Source organism: Sylvia atricapilla, chromosome Z, assembly GCF_009819655.1.
Source record: "Sylvia atricapilla isolate bSylAtr1 chromosome Z, bSylAtr1.pri, whole genome shotgun sequence".
Classification (NCBI taxonomy): domain Eukaryota; kingdom Metazoa; phylum Chordata; class Aves; order Passeriformes; family Sylviidae; genus Sylvia; species Sylvia atricapilla.
In genome coordinates this window covers 66900074-66918668 of record NC_089174.1, presented here as the reverse complement: position 1 = coordinate 66918668, position 18595 = coordinate 66900074, and the positions used below count along the sequence as shown (strand labels likewise).

The 18595-nt window shown below is 45.6% G+C and overlaps 1 protein-coding gene across 1 annotated transcript in view; it reads right to left on the bottom strand.

Moving 5' to 3' along the window:
- Window positions 1–18595, bottom strand: part of DNAI1 (dynein axonemal intermediate chain 1) — a 139793-nt gene that overhangs the window by 10973 nt on the left and 110225 nt on the right. Inside the window, exon 19 of the mRNA XM_066338637.1 lies at window positions 18133–18318. Coding sequence (XP_066194734.1) covers window positions 18133–18318 — 186 coding nt within the window. The remainder of the gene's footprint in view (window positions 1–18132; window positions 18319–18595) is intronic.

Sequence of the window (18595 nt, the reverse complement as noted above, 5' to 3'; positions counted from 1 at the left end):
AGTCAGATCATAATCTCAGGAGGGGTCACTTCTTCCCAGGTTCTCTGTTTCCATTCTGATCTGAGCCCAGGCACAGACTCCTGGTATCACCCTGGTGTGAGAAAATCTCTAAAACACAGATGTGTTGTCAGACTGCAGGCCTGGAGAAAACTAGTAAGGACTGAACAAGAAACGGGTGATGTTTTCAGAGTGCTCAAGGTGACAACCAGAGCTGTTCCTCTCCACAAGGATTTAGGAGATACCTAAACTTGCTTAGAGGAGTGATGGAAGCAATTGCTTTGTAGAAATAATGTTGCCTCGATCCCCTGTATCCCACTGCTTCTCCCACAAAATAGTTAACTCTGTAGATACTGCATGTAAAGTGCTAGGAGATGCAGACAGAAATGCCGAGATACAGTGGTTTCTCCAGGTCTGCTGATCCAGCTCTTCCCCTCTCGGTGAGGGAACAGTCATTTGAGAGCTGGGTGAGACACAGCCCAGCACGGGATGAGCCCATTACACTGCTGCATGCCTGGCATCAAGAACAATCCTGGAAAGATTGTTTCACAGCTGGCAGCCAAGCAGGAAACAAAAGAAAGACAGAAAGGAGGCACTTGTTCTCAGAAAATTAAATCCAAATTACAGTAATTATACTTGCATTAACACCCTCTTTGCCATAAGGATGCGTAACATCCTTAGGTGAGAGCTGCAACTGAAGTGAGAAGAAGGTAACTGGGGAAAGAGTGCCAGCTTCTCCCTAGCTTGTAAAATCCTTAAGAAGTCTGGATTATCATGAATGGTTGTTTGCAATTTAACTTCCCCAGCAACCACGTGTAAATGAGTCAGCAATCCAGCAGACGAAGCAGAGAACCTGTAACAGAGCTGATTTATTCCAGCAATCCATGATTTAACTATAAAGAAAGGCATTGTTTTCTATATGACAATCTGGGCTTTGGATTCTATTGTGGTGTACACTATATCAGACAAATTCTCACCTCAGTCCATGATGAAATCACATCCTGTTGGAGGCAAGGGATTACTGACTAAACTGGGCTCATTAGCGTAATTCTGAGTCCTTGGGCCACAGAAATTTAATTCACATTCTGCATCTAAGCAGACTCAAGCACAGTGGAGACCAGCCCTAGCAGATGTTGGTACTTTGGAAAGGTCTTTACTGAAATAAATTCCTCAGTTTCACTCCATATCCCCATGTGGAGATCTGGTACAAAGCCTTTCAAAGTCTTTATGATCTCCATGCTGCCAGGTCCTCTCAAAACTTTATAAGTGTGCACTGCTAGATCAGCTGAGGAATGAAAAAGAAATTTGAAACACCAGTGAGGACAGCAATCCACCCTCCCAAATAAATCTGCAGATTGCTCTGAGATTTCATCCCAGACTTTTCACTGATAACTGCTCTTTTGGGGTGATTTTTCAGTTACTCCTCCTGTTTCTGGCATAACTTCTGTACTCTCTGTACTCTACTGGTTTAGCATAGACACGTAGTTGCCATTTGGGTTGGCACCAGAAGACAAGTACAGAACCACAGAAGGTTCCCTCAGGAGGGACAGGTAAAGCCAAGGATGGCTGCAGAGGCTGAGGGTGAAAGCAACACTCAGCTCCTGTGTAATCTGTGGTGTAAGAGCAGCTGTCAATCTAGTAAAAGGCACAAATGTTAGATATTTCCTGTCATACAACAGACAAGAGCTTGAGTGAATTTTTTGCAACACATGCAAGCAGTTCCAAGCCAGAAAGTGGTAATTAAGAAACACTAGGCAAGTGTTAATGAAAGAATTTTTGAGAGGTGAGAGAAAGCAAACAGGATGAACCTTTCTCACCTCTTGTCCCTGGTCCTGTGTGCCATGTTCCTAGCCACTGGAAAAAAATAAAAGGAACTTTCTAGGAAGGAAATAAATAAGACAGGGAGATGACACCTCTACTGGATCAGAGTCTCTGTTCTCTGCCCTGGTGCTGAAAAACCGGCTATGAAAGGTCTTCATTTTCAGCTAATGGTTTCACCTTCAGAAAGAAAGGCAGAAGGTAGTTTAAGGGGTGAAGAGAAGTGTTGATATACCAGACTGAGTCCAGCAGAAACTACCAAGACTGTTGATGGCTGGAGGATTTGTGCTGAACAGATACTAAGAGTGCTGGGCTTGTGCTATAGAAGATGTAGTTCTGGGTGCCCTAACAGGCACCTGCCTGCACCCAAGTGAAGGATATTAAGAAGACAGAAATGGACTCTCTGTAGGAGTGCACAGCAGGAGAATGAGTCACAACAGCCATAAACTGAAACAGGGAAGGATTCAGCGTGACATAAGAAAGTTTTTCTCCACTGTGACACTTAGTCATTGGAACAAGACTCCAGAGTGGCTGTGAGATCTCCAATCCCGGAGTTTTTCAAGACAAGTCTAAGCCCTGAACAACCTTGTCTGATCTCAGGACTGTACTTGTTCTGAGCTGGAGGCTGGACTAGAGATATCCCAACATCACCTCCAGCCTGAACGTGCCTATGGCTCTGCATTCCCAGGATGTTCTTCATAACCAAGGGTAAACTGGAGGATGAGTCTTGCAGCTCTACCCTATTCTGCTCTTACACTTTTATTGCAGACAGCATTTCTAAGCAAATGTCCTCTTAAATCTTATATTGCTTATGATGTCGGGACCAGTGCAGACCAGTACAGCCATCAATTCCCATCTCCTGGGGAACACTGGGACAGAGGGGACCAGTTCCCCAGCACCCTCTTCCCAGGGTATCTAGGTGCTGTGGGCACTCCACAGACCAGTTTGAATGTTGGTGTCAAAGGGATAAAGAGAAGAAGAAGGTCCTTCAGTGAAAAATGACAACCAGGAAGCACTGGAGAAAACCCTTGGAGAGCAGAAGCCTGAAGCAGATGGTGACAGGACCAAGGAGGAAGCTGGACTACGAGTCTGTGAGAGCTGGCACCACAGGGATGAGAAAGTGGGGGTTGTTTCCCTATGCCTACCCACAAGTGGAAAAGCTGACATAAGAGGGGAGTTTATATAATCCCAGACATGTAGGACAAATATATGTTTTCCTACTTTGCTTATATCAGTGGCAGAAAAGGGATAATATAGGTTTAGTGTCGATAAACTCTCGCTGTTACTGTTGTTGCTGAGTGCTTGCAGTTTGATCGTTTAACAAACAGGCTAAAAATCAAGCCATAATCAACAAAATTGAGGAGTTCAGGAGTCTGTAAATGCAGCTATGTGGCCTGTTCGGAGCTTCATTACCCTTTGTAAGAGCTGTGAATCTCTTTCTGTAATGCTGCCTGACAATTCCCCTATCATTTCAGTAAGATCAAAAAGTGGAGGTAGAGTTTATATCCTTTTAAACCCAGAAATAACCATAATGATTCACACACCTTCAGTCAGTAACCTGAACATAACAATTACTCTTCCTGGAGCTAAAGCAGAGCTTTCACCATAAGAAAAGGTGTTTTGACCTGAAGGAGTTTGAAGGATGCAGACAAGCTAGTGCCATGCTACACACATGTGCTCAAGTCCTTGTTTAATTTGGTCAACTGCCAAATTCCATTATATCTCTATCTGCTAATTTTAAAGAGCTTTCCTCCACTGCATATCTCTCCCCATGTACATGTCCTTAGGATGAGATCAAATTATATTTTGTCAAAATATATTTAGATATTATTTAGAATTATATGATATACTATATATGATCTTTCATATATGCATACAATACAGAATATAATTGTATTACATATATAATCTTATATATGTTTACACATTTTAAATTATAAAGCTTAATTTACTTGCAGAGTCCTCAAAACCTTGAAGTTATGTTTCCTAGGCTTAGGTCAACCATCTTGGTCTTTCAAGACTTACTTTACATTTCTTATCAATTAATCCGTCAATCAATCAATCAATCACCTCCACTGCAGAATCAACCCTGGATATATGCAGACATCCCTTCTGAGTTACACTTAAAATTCTGCTGGTCCCAGCTCTCTTTAACAGAACCCATGCAGGTGTTTTGTAGTGCTTCTTCTTTTAAGCAGGGTGTTTATTTTCCAGAGAAAAGTCCATGTTCAACCATTCTTTGAGGCATAAGTAGTATCTTCCCAAAGGTTTACCACAGGTCTGAGTCAAACAGCAATTGTAAAGTAAGGCTGAAAGCCCATGGAGTACTATGTGTATAAGGGAGCATGGTGATTAAGAGATCTCACGTAGATAGACACAGCAATTCTTTCTGAAGCAGGGGAAACTGGTCGGTTGCAAGGTTTAAGTTTCCTCTTAAGTCCTTCAACCACATCATGTAACATGTGGTATTTCTGTAGCACTTCTCAGCCTAATCCACATGAGCCTTTCAAAAACCTGGGATAATCACTCAAGGAGAGGCAGGGACAAGGTGTACTCAGGGGTTTCATTAAAGCCTGCAGAAACCAAAAGCACAGGCTTCGAAGGACAGGCATGAAGACTGTACCTCTCCAGTGAACCCCTGCCAGTGACTTCAAGCCGGGAAAGAGAGGGTTGGAGAGAAGGGGAGATACCAATTGCCTTGTCTTGTTAACTCCTGCTCAGCCTGCCCCCCCAACTGAGTATTTCAGAGATAAGGGAACTGAGCACTGGAGCTCTCTCTGCCGAGCCATATCTCCTTCTTCCTCTGCAGGTAGACAGTGGTGGTGCCCCATTTTCTTGCTGCTTCTCTAAGTCAGAGCTCAGACTAACCTTGACTTGGAAAGCAGGCCTGACTGATTGCAGAAGACTTTGCCTACTACACAGGCATCTGAAAAATCATGGCTGGCAGCAAATCCCTGGCTATAAGCAGGGTAGAAGCACTCTGAAGAATGAAATTTCCCCACACAGCAAGGTGCAAGCAACTTGGAGTTTTCCCTGTCACTGCAGAAGGGACGGCAGATGCTTCTGGAAGTCTTTATACCCCACAGCCAATCAGGATTTCCATCCCTGGGCAGTGCACTTCAGGCTCAAGCTACCCTAGGCTCTCCTGGTTGCAGAAGCAGGACGCACATTCCTCTGTTTTAGGCTGGAAAACCCCATGTGGTTGAGCTGAGTGAGACAGCAGCTCCACAGCCCTGCCTTTGGCCTCATAGCAGCAGACAAGAAGATGTTTCTCAGGGTGGGCTTCCCTTTCAGTTGTGTAGCCTAACTTTTTCAGCCCTCAGATTGCAGCAGTCATTTGGGTTGCAGTGTTTTTATAGCAGAGCATTTAAAGCACAGCTTTTCTTCTTGAACAGGCAGTTCTAATTGAAACCAAATCCATATGCTTTTTGTTCAGGTCTGTTACAAACTCAAACCAAGAAGCAAAGCCTGGCATGCCTTTTTTTTTTTTTTTTTTTTTTTCCCTCTTTCCATTGACATGAAATAAACAAAATAATTATTAATTTCCTGCACTCCCACTGGAAGTCCATCGGTTGGCCAGGCCAGATAAAATGAGAGACTTTGAGCTCATTTCCCTGGCTTAGTATGTTACTTCAGTGCAGATCAAAGCAGGAAACCTAATCATGGAGAGGGATGAGCATCCTCCAGTCTCACAGCTGCATTTGCAAAGAAGCTTCTGGTCATTCAGGTGTCTGACTGTTTTGGTGTCTTACTTCTGACAGCAAATCTATGTAATCATCAAAAAGTCAGATAAGGCAAAAAAATAAGAAAGCAGTAACTTAGCAATGCTGATATTCATGCTCTCTTCTGTGCTTCTGGGAACGATCCTTTCCCCTCTCCTCAGGATATCAGAGCCAACACCAGCAACCAAGTGGGGAGATATCTGGTCTAGTTGAGCAGAGTTAGTGTGTACCCAGACAGCAATGGCTTGCAGGAAAAGGCAATGACTTTTATTAACTCAAATAATACATATGTGGAGAATAAAATATCAGCCTTTAGGGCAAAGGCACTTCTCTTTTCTTCCCAGGGAGTACTTATTTGTGTAATAAAAGGTGCTATCTGTACCCGCATACTTTGATTTGATTACTGTGTTTGAGACCATCCTGACCACAACAGCCCCAGCCCCGTGAGAAGGGCAGCAGTTACCACACCTGATCAACCTAATAGCCTTAATCTGATGCATTACCTGGGGGAATTTCAGGGAATGATAGGGATCAGGAAGCTGAAAAAGATAAATGCAGCAACTATCCAGAAAAAAAACCACTATTCAGTTTAATCTCACTTTTTAGAAGATGAATGGAACAAGTCAACAACCTGTAAGTGCCTGAAATGCATCATTACTAACGTGAGTTTGCACCGAAGAAGTCATGCTGCACCAATCTGATTTCTTTTTGCAACAGTACAATACACTTTGTGGGTGGGAAAGGCACAGAAGTCATTAACCATGACTTCGGGAAGACTTTGCCATTGTCTCCCTTGGTATTCTGATCCTGAAGTGAGACAACAGATAAAGTGAGTAGAAACTGCTAAGACCCAGCTGAATATTTGTACCCAGAGCTGTCAGCACTGAGATGTGTATAACTCTCACAGCTCCATGATCTAGTGGGGATCTGGTCAGTTTCTGTTAGTGCTTGGATAGTGGGACAGATGGGAAGGCTGCAGGAGTCCAGGAAGGCAGGACTGGAATTTAAAATTACTTTGCTAGACCAGAGATATTATCTGGAAAACCAGCATGTGAATTAGCAAGGACAAATGCAAGATACTGCGAGTGAGCAGGGACAATCCCCAGCACAAATACAGGATCGTGGGGAGGGAGCGTTCTGCCATCAGGGTCGGAGTTAGAGGGATACTAACTAGGGTTAGGTCGGAGTTAGAGATCAGGTCTGGATGGGACCTGACGCTCCTGTGAAGCAGTAAAACAGCCAGCTCTGCCACTGCAGAGGAATGGGAGCATCATGGCAGGCATGTGACAGATCTCTGTGCTGGGGGAGGGCAGCACCCAGAGGACATGGTGCAGCAAAGGCACAGTTCATGGAAGGTAGCCTGGGGGATAACAAGAAGATCTCAGCCCAACGGGTGGGAGATGGGAAAACATGACATTGTCCTGGCAGAACAGGTCTCTGCACTGACCAGTCCCCATGAGGGGCCAGGAGCTCAGGCACACCCTAGACTGAGAGCAGTGGGATCGCTGGCAGTTCCCTGGTGACATATGGGAGTAGGGGAGACCAGGGGATGTTTCCCCTAAGACAGCCTCACACAGTCAGTGCCTGGCATCCCTTCTCACAAAATCAGTCAGTGAATTGGAGCATAAGAGTTTCCCTCCAGGAGAACCTCGGAGCTGCTTTGATTGTTGCCATCACTGCATCTCACACAGCCAGTGGGACTGTAAGTCAGACCCTCTTCTCTGCTTCACAGGGCTCTTCCTTTTCTTCACAGGATAAAAATAATCCTCTTGCGTCAGTTCCATCTCTGTGAGCAGTGAGACATTTTACTCACCGGTGATCCCTTCTCTTCTATCATTTAAACAATTCTGCATTGAGTCCATCAAACTAATTTGGGCAAGGGACATTTATTTGCCCTGCCTGCAGGTGCAGGTGTCTCCTTTTCTTTTCTTTTGGAGGAGGCTGGTAGGTGGCACAAGTGTTAGCTGGGGAGAGGCTTGGGAAGGGCTCAAAGCAGCATGATGGTTTTGATCAGGGCGTGCAGGGGCATGAAGGTCTTCAGATGGATGCACCCAGAGTCACAAAACCAACACGTGAAGTCTGCAAGTGAAGGGCTTTTCACAGCAATGCATTTGGGATGTGTTTTACAATGGCACAGACACAATCTCCCAGGCAGGAAGCTTCCCTCTGTGTCTCCACAGGCAGCCTCAGCCCTTTCCAGCCCAGGCCGGCTGTTTGGGGAAGCCTGTGTCAGGCTCTGCCAGAGGCTCAGGAGGAATTACAGGAATGTGCCAGATATCAAGCTGTTCCTTTGGCCCTCACAGCTGTCCCAGAGTTCCCAGTCAATGCCCAGGGACAAGGTATCACAGAATCACAGAACCTTAAGGGGCTGAGAAGGACCTCAACCACCATCCAGTCCTAATCCCCACCCCACCATGGGCAAGGACACACCCCACTAGACCAGGCTGCTGAAGGCATTATCTAGCCTGACCTTGAACACTGTCTAGGTTGTGGCATCCATAGCCTCCCTGGGCAACCTGTTCTGTGGTGTTACAGTAAAAGAATTCTTCCTTTTACTGGATTCTGTGAGGCAAAGCAAAAACGTGATAGGAATGGGTTTTGGAAATGAAGACCAGTGTCCTGTCCTCCATCCCTGCTGAGTGAGTTCTCAGGTGCTCAAAACACTACACAACCATAGGCTGGGGAGAATCAGTTACATTTCTCCACCTTAACTCCATGACCAGTGGATGTCATAGCAAACAGAGGCCAAACCTATACTGTGGAGGTAGAGCGCCAACAAGGACCTGCTGACCTACATTCCAGGATTTTGTGTGCTTTTCTGGCCAGGTCACCCATAGGATGCTTGCTCCTTCCTACTTGTACCATGATCCAGGCTCTCATCCCTCCGCTCATACCACTGCCACCTCTTCCCTCTGGCCCTGGCTCTACTTCCTAATTTTCTTCAATTTTTCAGTGACCTGACCGGCTCAGCTTGAAATCTTGGGCTCGATAGTCTGTGACATCCAAATGTCAGACAGGACGCAGGAGAGCCTCCAGGATCTGGGCCCCAGTGGGACAGGGCTGTCTGTTGTTGTACCCCAACTCTATCTATGCTCCCGAGGTATGACTGTATTGGATGTGTCCCAAAAGCACTGAGCAGGAGGGAAGCACAGAGAAGAGGCTGTAGGAGAGTAGATCCATGATGCCTATGGACAAATGTCACTTGGCTGCTGTGAGTCCGGGGGAGATGGACAGGGGCTGCATCTCATTCAAGGAGATGCAGAGGCCAGGACCATGGCTAGGTCTCCCAGGCCCCAGGCACTGATTTACACCTTGTCCTCATGACAAGCCATCACCTTGTCCTTCAAACGCACCCCGTGGCTCAGGGGCTGAGCTAACAAGCTTTCCTCCTTCATTCCCCTGTGCAGAACTAGTGCTCAGGAATACCTGCACTCCCGAGAGCTACTTGGGGCTTGTTGGCATAAAATCAGCTCACCCTCAGATGACCTGGAGGATAAGCACCCACATTACCTCCTTCATCAGGTCACTCTAATCAGTTCTGGCAGGGAGGCTGAACAGTACATTCTCTCTGCAGGGCAGTTTGCTGGCTGGCAGTCCTGCACTCACACACAGCCATTGCAGGAAGGATGAGAGCCTCCCAAAAAGCCTCCATTGCTGGCTCTCCCAAACCCATGCTTTGAAAACGGTTCGTTCTCCTAGGGGTCTCTCTGCCTTTGTACTGGGGCTGTTACTCAGGCAAAGAACTGGTGATTTCTCAGGATTTCCCCCTTTCCTGGATGGGATTTAAGTCATCTGCAGAGAAACAAATGCACAGAGGACAAATAAAGAAACAGGATGAACAGGTGAGCCAAGCAGATCCTGAGAGGTTGAGCAGTGCTTCATTTGCCATATTGCCCTGTGCTTTCTGCCAAGGCACTGAAGAAAACTGAGGCTCTGGCTCAAAGAGGAACTGTGCAAGCTGAACAGGCATATTCAGGCAATTGCAGATCTAACCAAAATGAAAGTCCTTTGAAAACATAAGGCAAGGCCTCTTCTCATGCATTAGGCATTTCCCAAGACAGGCAGCAATGAGCTCTTCAGGCTGCAGAGGAGTAAAGTCCAGACTGCTCAGACTTGGGGAGCTCTAGGACAGCAGACACCAAAAAAAAAAAAAAAAAAGACACAATCTGTGTGCAAAGGAAGAGCATGCAAAGCCTGCAGAAAAAATAGTGCTTGTAGCAATGTAACAGTACCAATGTAGAGAAATAAAAGGGAAGGTGTAAACAAGGCATAACTAGAAACCAGTTTTGCTTGGCCTAATTGAGATCTCAGTTACTAAGGACAGCAAATACAAGGACACATGCCATATTTATGCCTAGGAAGTCTTGGCTCTTGCTGATCACAAAACCAAATCCTCCTAGCATTTTTCTCCAAACCGCTAGTATTGCAAAATGGAACACTCTCACATCACTTTCAAACACAGGCAAATCTTTCTATTGTACAGACCTTCAAAGATGAAACTAAAAAGTCAAAGCCAGTCCTCTTGGCTTTGTCAGTAGCCCCTTGACAGCACACAGCACCTCACAGAATGAGACTTGAACTTTAGAAATTATTCATAAGTAGTATGGATTTTTTGTAAAATGGGACCTTTTCTTGCTTCAGTTGCCAGTGTTTCTATTTAACGCACTAAACACATTTCACCCTGACCACTGGGAATTGACTCCAGCTTAAAATAACTTGTAAATACGCTGATGTTGTCTCTCCAACAACTGCCAAACCCAGCCACAGAAAGGGATATTACATAACAAAAAAAGTTGAAGATGTGGCCAGGAACAGTAAAAGGAAGAAAAATTCCACCTCTTGACCTTGGAGTTCAACAATGCCTCTGCTACATGGACCTGTATTCTCCCTTCACATACATTGATGCAACTCAAAAGTTATTCCACCAGAAGCAAAGAAAATAGATTTATTGAGAGTATTCAAGTCCTGTCAATCTACCTCTGCTTGTTTGGGTTAGCTCTCCAAACAGGGTGAATATCTAAGGTTGCCACACCTCTGTTCAGGATCCAGAACCCTTTGTAACTGTGGTGCAACTCTTGGACACCTGGATTTGTGCACAGTGGCTATGCCCAGGGTGAACAGGTAAATATCCAAGGGCTTCTGTTTTGCCTGGGAACTGTAGCCTGCTGGCACATGGACTGTCTTATTTCCCAAGTAACAGTCTTCCAGGCATAGACAGCCCCTTCATTTTATCTCAGGCTATGTTAGACTGGGAGGAACCTGATGTGGAACAGTGGAGGGAGAAGAGATCCTATGGGGATGCAGATATCTTCCTGATAATGGCTTTCCTAGCAGTGTCAGGGCAGGAAAACATGGAGGGGAAGAAGAAGGCAGAAGGAACATGGGAGCCTGCTTTTGTTGGTATTTTATTTGGTAGTTGTTGATTTACAGTTATGAATCACAGTCCACATAGCAAAACAGCCACAGGCCACAAGCAATGCTGCTCGCACCCTGGCAAGGTTCACACCAGTGGCACAGCCTCTTGCTGGGAGTTGCACACCCTGAACCAGAGACTGTCAAAGCAACCACCTCCAGACCTTCCTGCTCCAAGGCAGGCTCAGAGCCACCTGTCTGTACACATGTCTCCAACCTACTCTTCTTGACGGCCTCCAGCACTGGGCTTCCTTCCCATACCAAAGAATAAACACCAGTGCATATATTCTTACGTGGCCTACAAAAGTGGCACAGAAAGCTGTGAACAATCAGACACAAGGGTTTCACAAGTCCCTAGAGGCACCCCGTGTTCCTCAGCTCTGCCACTAACAGTACAGAGAACAGCTACTTGCAACTGAACTAAATAACAGGGGAGGGACTGAAAAGAAACCAAAAAGCATTTTCAAATTTCAGAGTAAGCCATCAAGCTGTAGGCCAGTTTTTATAAGACCCAAGCTCATTTGTATGTACCTCCTCATCCAGAGGCCAAGCTGGCTCTGGAGGAGGCAATCCTCATGGAGGCAGGGCAGAGGAGCATACTAAATTCCTCCAGCACTACTTATGCTTTGTGCTTCTGGGACACTGAGCAATTAGCCAGTTCTGAAGAGACACTGAGAAATCAGCCACGGCTTGAGCCACACAGAAGGCATTGAGAGAGAAGCATTTGCATGAAAATGGAGGGACTAAGAATTACACCGCTAAAAGAGCAAAACTTGACCTATTTGGAGAGAAGAGACAAGTGCTTTACTCTCAGACAGAATGAGAGCTGCTGGGATAGAAAATACAGGGACAAAATATACTTCCTGCAGTATTAAACAGCTCACCAGTCCAGGACTGATGTGACCTTGGAGAATGGAACTAATCCATAGCTTCCTTCCTTAAATACAGCCAGAGGTGCAGATGGACTGTACATGTTTGGACAGAAGGAGGGAGTTCAAGTTTGTATTTCTGTATTCACATGCTGGTTGGTTGATCCCTTACACCTCCCACAGGTACAGGAAAACATTAAGAACAGAAACAATCTCCTGATCCTTTACTCCTTCAAGTTACTCCCTGTCACCATACGTGATAGCAACATAGGGCTACAAAGCAGGTCAGGATCAAGCATCCCACTCTGTTCACAGCATTCCAGCCTAGTACCTGCTCTGGACATCAGCTGTATGCCACTGAAACTGGGATGAAACCACTGTCCCTTCCTGAGAGCACTTTGTGCAGTGGGTGCTGCTGGATAGTGTGAAGGAGGAAGGAACCTCAGGCCCCAGGAGATGTTTGTGCTGGGATACAGTGCTGGGGAGGGGGATAGTTTGAAGAGGAGATTTCAACCACTCTCCTATTGTCTCCTTTAAAACATTGGACACTTTCACCCACCTTCTCCAAATCCCCTTCCCTCTTTCATCTCCTTAAGACCCCAACATCCTCCCATGGTCCATCACAATTTCCAAATCCCACCCAGACCCTACCATCAACTATGGCCAAAAAGCCACAGTGCTTCAGGAAGCAAAACTCAATGCTCCTTCCTTGGCTGAACAGCCTTGGGCTGGATCTGGCCACGGGCAAAATCATCAGGACTGCAAAAATGCAATGAGTCACAGAGTCCAGAGGTGACAATGGCTGATGTGATAAGGCACAGAGAGAGCAGAGCAGCTGCCCAGCATGTGCACATGGACATGAAAGCTCAGAGGCCACTGACACACCTCACTTGTCCCCACATTATAAACTGCTCACAGGTACACAGCTTCAGACCCATAGGTGTGTGCCTGTAGCTCTTGAACATGCATAGTCCTGGCATTGTCTTCTGGTGTGGGCAAGCAGCTGTGTTCCACTTCCCACTCTACTCATGCCCAGCTAGACCCAGTCAATATGCATTTACTGACTGCAAAGAAATTCAGTTGTTACCAAGAAACAGAAAAAGAGATGTCTTGTATATGAAGAAACCAGTAGCAGGAACAGAGATATCCTAAATAATCCAAGATAAATATCCAAGACAAGCATCAGGCCAAGAAGTTGTCTGCCTCCCTGGCATTCATCCTGAGTATTGGCCAAGAAATTTGCCATAGCCTCAGCAAATTCTGTATTGCAACCTCTCTTTGATCCATTTTCTCTTCTATTCTTACTCTGCTGTGCTCTCCAAAAATTTCTAAAAACACATTGCACACTGTTTTTTTACTGTCTTCTGCTTACTTTTGGCTTTGGGAGAGGTTAAGCCAGGCTACTTTAGCAGTTTTTAAAAAACAAACCAAAGCCTATAAGCAGCTACATTGTTCTGACTGTGATGACAAAATGCTTTAATTTCTTCCAATCCTCGAATGAAACCCGGAAGGCTCACTAATTAAACAGCTCTGCCCCAAACTGATTCTTCTTAGAGCAAGGCTTCCCTTGAGTAAACTCAACCACCAAGGTCGTTACAAATTAGAAATGATACTTTATTAGTTAAACAATTCCTGCCTGACATTCGCTGCAATATTTAAAGAGCCCTTGGAGTCTAAAAATGGCTTAGATGACAGCAGAGAGTCACTTGTTCTTACCACTGCATCTTAAAATACTGCATTTCTGTCCCCCCACTTCTAAGCAGAAGAACCCCAACTAGTTTCATTTTATGGAAATAAATACAGCCTGGGGCAACGGGGTCTCTCTGTCCTGCCTCAGAGACTTCAGTCTGTGGGGGTAGAGAGAGAGATCCAGGACTCAAATCCCCACAGTGCAGACACACAGGCATCCTCTGTTCTTGACATCTTTTGTACACAGGACCCCTGTGCCCTTTGTGTGCCCTTGACACAAGTGCCTGATGGATATCAGAAACTCTCTCCTCAGCTTTGTCTCAACAAGAAATTCACCTTTTCCCATGAGCCACTATGAGTTTAGGATGCCAAAACTCACAAGGAATTTTAGATGGGTTTTTTAGATTTTACTGTGTGTCTTGGTGAAAGTCACTTCTGAAATCTCCACCTGAGTGCTTTCAAGAAGACCCCCCCTTGGCATATTTGTTCTGTCAAGTGTTCATAAATGAGACTGCACTAACATAGCTAACAGCAAAACTCAGAGTATTAAATAACATTTCTTAAAGATCCCCAAGTGTTTTACGAACATGAATTAATTAAGCTGCAGGCCAACCCTGCAAATTATTTAAAGAGATCTTGCACCTTCTCTCCTTGTCCAAGGACATGAAAAGAGGAAGGGACCAAGGTCTGAGGAGACCCAAAGCATCCTTATCATCCCCATTTCCACTTCTTCACCACACCAGCTTTAACTAACAGCCAAAACCAAATAAACTCAGAATGGCTGAAATCTCACCAGGATGATGTTAATCCAGTCACTTTTGTAAGCTCAATCTTGCAAACCCAGCAATAGCCAAGGAATTTGCAGAACATGGAGCAGGCAGCACTGTGTCTGTTTCTAGGGGAAGCATGTGGTTTGGAATGATGTGGTTATTAAGAGTCCTCTCAAAACAGGTTGATTTGTTTGCAAGTTTTAACCAGCCAAAAGTGATTGTCCCAGCTGTTTGAGGAGCAACCCCCTGTGGCATCAGTGTGAAACAGAGAGGTAGTGGGACTTGGAAGAGCCAGGCCAGGCCCCATCCCTGTGGAATCCTGGGTTCTGCTAGAACTCAGCAAAAGGCATCTTTCTATCTCCAAAGGAGCTGGCAAGGGAAAATCAGGCAACTGAGCTCACAGATGCTGGGGTTGGTATGAAGGCCTCAGCCTTCAGAAGCACTGGCTGTGGCTTGTCCCCTTGGTTGTCAGGTAGTTTTACCCACTGACCTCTGCAGGGATCAAGCGGCAAACAGAACAGCCTAAGATACCCAGGCACTGAGCCAGGCATAGACAGATTTTTCTATCGGTAAGGAGGCAGCTGGGATGTCAGAACACCTCTGCACGGTTTTGGGCCCTCTTCACTTACAAAAATCTCTAGAAGTTCTGCGACTGTCAACTCCAGCCTGAGGAATCCCAGAAAAGATGGAAAAGTTGAGTCATTTTACAGAGGAAAGCTGGTTGCATAGGGTAAGGGTGTAAAGAGAACACTGAGTTGATCTTCAGAGAAGCCTGGATCAATATTCTGGAAGTACATCTGACTTCCTACCGTGAGATGATATTCCTGCAAACACGGCTGGAAGCTTGTGGCTAAAGACACAAAAGCTGGTGCTGGCAAAGGAAAGAGATAGACAGGAGCACACACTGGATGTTCTGTTCTGACAGGGCTTGACCTCCCTCTGCTAGAACATTCTCTTCCATCAGCTCTATCTCCTCATCACTTGTTCACTTATGGCACTAAGCAGACTAGGCCAGATCCATCACTTTGCCACCACACTGCATGTCATCTGTTTTAAATCCTTGTACCTTTCAGGCTAGTTGCAGTCAAGGAACCTGCACACATAACCAGTCATGCCTGAACATCTTTCCTTCCTCTCCACACGTGTGGTAAAGTTGTAGTTCAGTGTTCACTGTCCCTTCAAACCTAACCAGGCCATCAGAAGACATAGTTTAATAACATCAGAGCAGCAGAGTGCATTTCCATCCCATTTTTTATGTCACGTAGGATGTAGTTACATGTTGGTTATGGTCAGCAGTAAGCGTTTGAGTTACTCCTAAACTCACAGTTTAAATTGCTTTATCAACAACATGAAATTTGCCTTTAAAGAAGGTCAGCAAAGAGAAATGACAACATTCATAACTGCATGGAGGGCTGCTGCTAGCCACCAGGAGCACAAGGAGACATTTGAATTCACATATGAACAATGGGATGCCATCCAGAGGGACCCAGACAAGCTGGAGAACTGGCCAATGGGAACATCATGAAGTTCAAGACCATGTGCAATGTTCTGCACCTGGGTCACAGCAATCCCCAGTTGTTGTGAGACAGGCACGAAAAGTTCACACTCACATCTTGAAGTTGTGAGATGAGAAAGAGAGCAGTTTATTTGGGTTTAAGGTTTAAATAGAGTTTGGACTTTGAACAGCAACCGGGGGACAAGGTTGACACCTTTCCGACTCTATTGTTCAAGTCAGAAGTTTATTAATTTGTTGGGTTTTTTTCTGGAAAGGAATGTATATTTACAAAATATTAGCTTTTGTTTATGTTACAAGCATGAGAACTCCAGTACAGAGATGTAAAAACATCAGAAGGCTGAAAAATCAGGGTGACACCCAGTATCAGCACAGGCTGGGCAAAGCAGCCCTGAGTGCTGGTAGGTGAGAGGCTGGACATGCCCTGGCCATGGCACCCACAGCCCAGAGAGCCAAACGTGTCCTGGGCTGCATCCAGAGCCCCGTGGGCAGCAGGGGAGGGAGGGGATTCTGCCCCTCTGCTCTGCTCTGGTGACACCCACCTGGAGCTCTGCATCCAGAGCTGGGGGCCCAGCACAGGAGGGATAGGGACCTGCTGCAGTGAGCCCAGAGGAGTCCGTCAATATGATCAGAGGGATAGAGGATCTCTCCTATGAGGAAAGGCTGATAGAGATGAGTTTTTTCCAGCCTGGAAATCCTAAGGGATGGCCTAATTGTGGCCTTCCAGTACCTGAAGGGAGCCTACAAGAAAGATGGAGAGGGACTTTTTACAAGATGTGTAGCAACAGAATAAGGAGGAATAGCTCCAAACTGACACTGAGTAGGTTTATATTAGATATAAAGAGAAAAATCTTTACTTTAAAGGTGGTGAGACACCGGAACGGGTTGCCCAGAAAAGTTGTGGATGCCATGTCACTTGAAGTGTCCAGGGCCAGGCTGGAAGGAGTTCTGAACAACCTGTTCTAGTGGAAGGCGTCCCTGCCCAGGGCAGGGGTTTTGAACTAGATGGTGTTCAAGGTCTCTTCCAACCCAAACCATTCTATGATTCTGGTGCACAGTGCAGTATTGCTGAGTGCTGGTCAGTCTGCAGCTGGGGTGAAGAGGAGAGCAGCCATATTTACGTGTGTGTGACGCCTCGGCGCTGCTTAAGTCCTTGTGCAGGCAGGGTCCCTGGCAGGCACTGTGCTGACTCATGCCCAGAAAGGACTCACAAAGCACCAAGGAAACGTATCATGAGTGAACCTAATGATTGGAGAACTTTGACAGTCCCAGGCTAAAGTTTTGCTGGAAATAGAAAAGTGTGAAGCATATGAGAGATTCTTCTCCACAGCTTCCAGAACACTGCCCCAAACAAACTGCCATGCTACTGTCTTCTATGGCCTCTCTGCACAGGGAAAATTCACATTTCCAGCTGAAGGAACCTTTTAAAAATCATTCTGAAGACTCTGGAGGGACACTAGTGTGATTAGTTCCTGGCCAAAGACTCTTCCTAATACAGCAGATTACTAGAGTATATAAAACATTTGGGAGTACGTAAATAAAATATGATCATCTTAAGAGATCGCTTTCTTGGATCAGTTCTAAAAAGCCTGAAACTGAAAGACTCCACTTAACACAAGACAACTGGATATGAGAATTACAAGGGCATAAAAGGACATTGCATTTACAACCATTCAACTCATAGCTGGATGAAGACCAGAAAAAAAATCCAGTAACAGATCCACATAAGAGACATTATCATCCTTCACAATTGTGGCCCTCATGGATGGGTGAAAAAAAAAAAAACTTCAGCAATCCACAGAGGCACACATATTTCCTTGCTGTCACTCAAGACAAGGATCCCAAGTCTCCTTACATATTAAATATACTGCTTGCTCATTTACAGGAAAGCTGACATGGTGGTCAGGGGACAGGCTCTGGTGCAGCAGCACAAGAAGACAGGGAGCATAGTTTCTGTGGGAGGACTTGGGTAAGAGTTGGGCTCTCCTTTACTTCATTTCAATGAGTTTTGCAAATAAAACCCAAAACTCAGAAAATACGTGAAACAAATTGGGAAACAAATTGACATCTACAGAGCTTCTGAACCAGAGCTTGTCTGGATATGGGGATGGCAAACCCCCTTCTCACCAGTCCTCACTCCTTACCAGGAGCAAACTGAGTCCTTCTGCTGAAACAGAAACAGACAAAGGATTTAACAGCCCAGACATCCTACCCAAAAGGCTTGAGGTGATTTTAAGTACGTTACTAGAGAAAGGAGCCAACATCATTGCATGCAAAGAGAGGCGACAGTGACAAGGACTGAAGAGACCTTCTGTGGCTAAAAGAATGCAGTTTATCTTTACCTTGGGCATCTTGCGCAGATTGGGAGAGAGCTTCAAGCAGACAATGAGGCCTAGTTCATCTCCAATAATGATAATAGGGTCAACAGGATTAAACTGGATGTGTGTTGTTTTATTTTTCTTCCTGGTCACCACTAGTTGGGTGCAGAGAGGCTCAAGCTTATTAACGTTTAGATCAAACACATGGGCCTGGGGGGAAAAAAAGCAAAGAACACAAAAGGGATTAATTAGGCAAGAACATCTCTCAGTGACAGAATGATGGCTGGAGAAACCAGAAAGAAAAGGTCCTGTTGAAAAAATGTCCCAGCCACAGTACACAATTACCATCTGTACTCAGGTCTGTGCTCTTCTTTTAAGTAACCAGTGTGCAGAAGTCAGCTGCTGCTTGTGAGCAACTGCCCCCCTCCTGCAGGGGCTCATGGACAGAGAACCACTTCCCTGCTGTGGGTGCAAGCCTTGGCAAGGC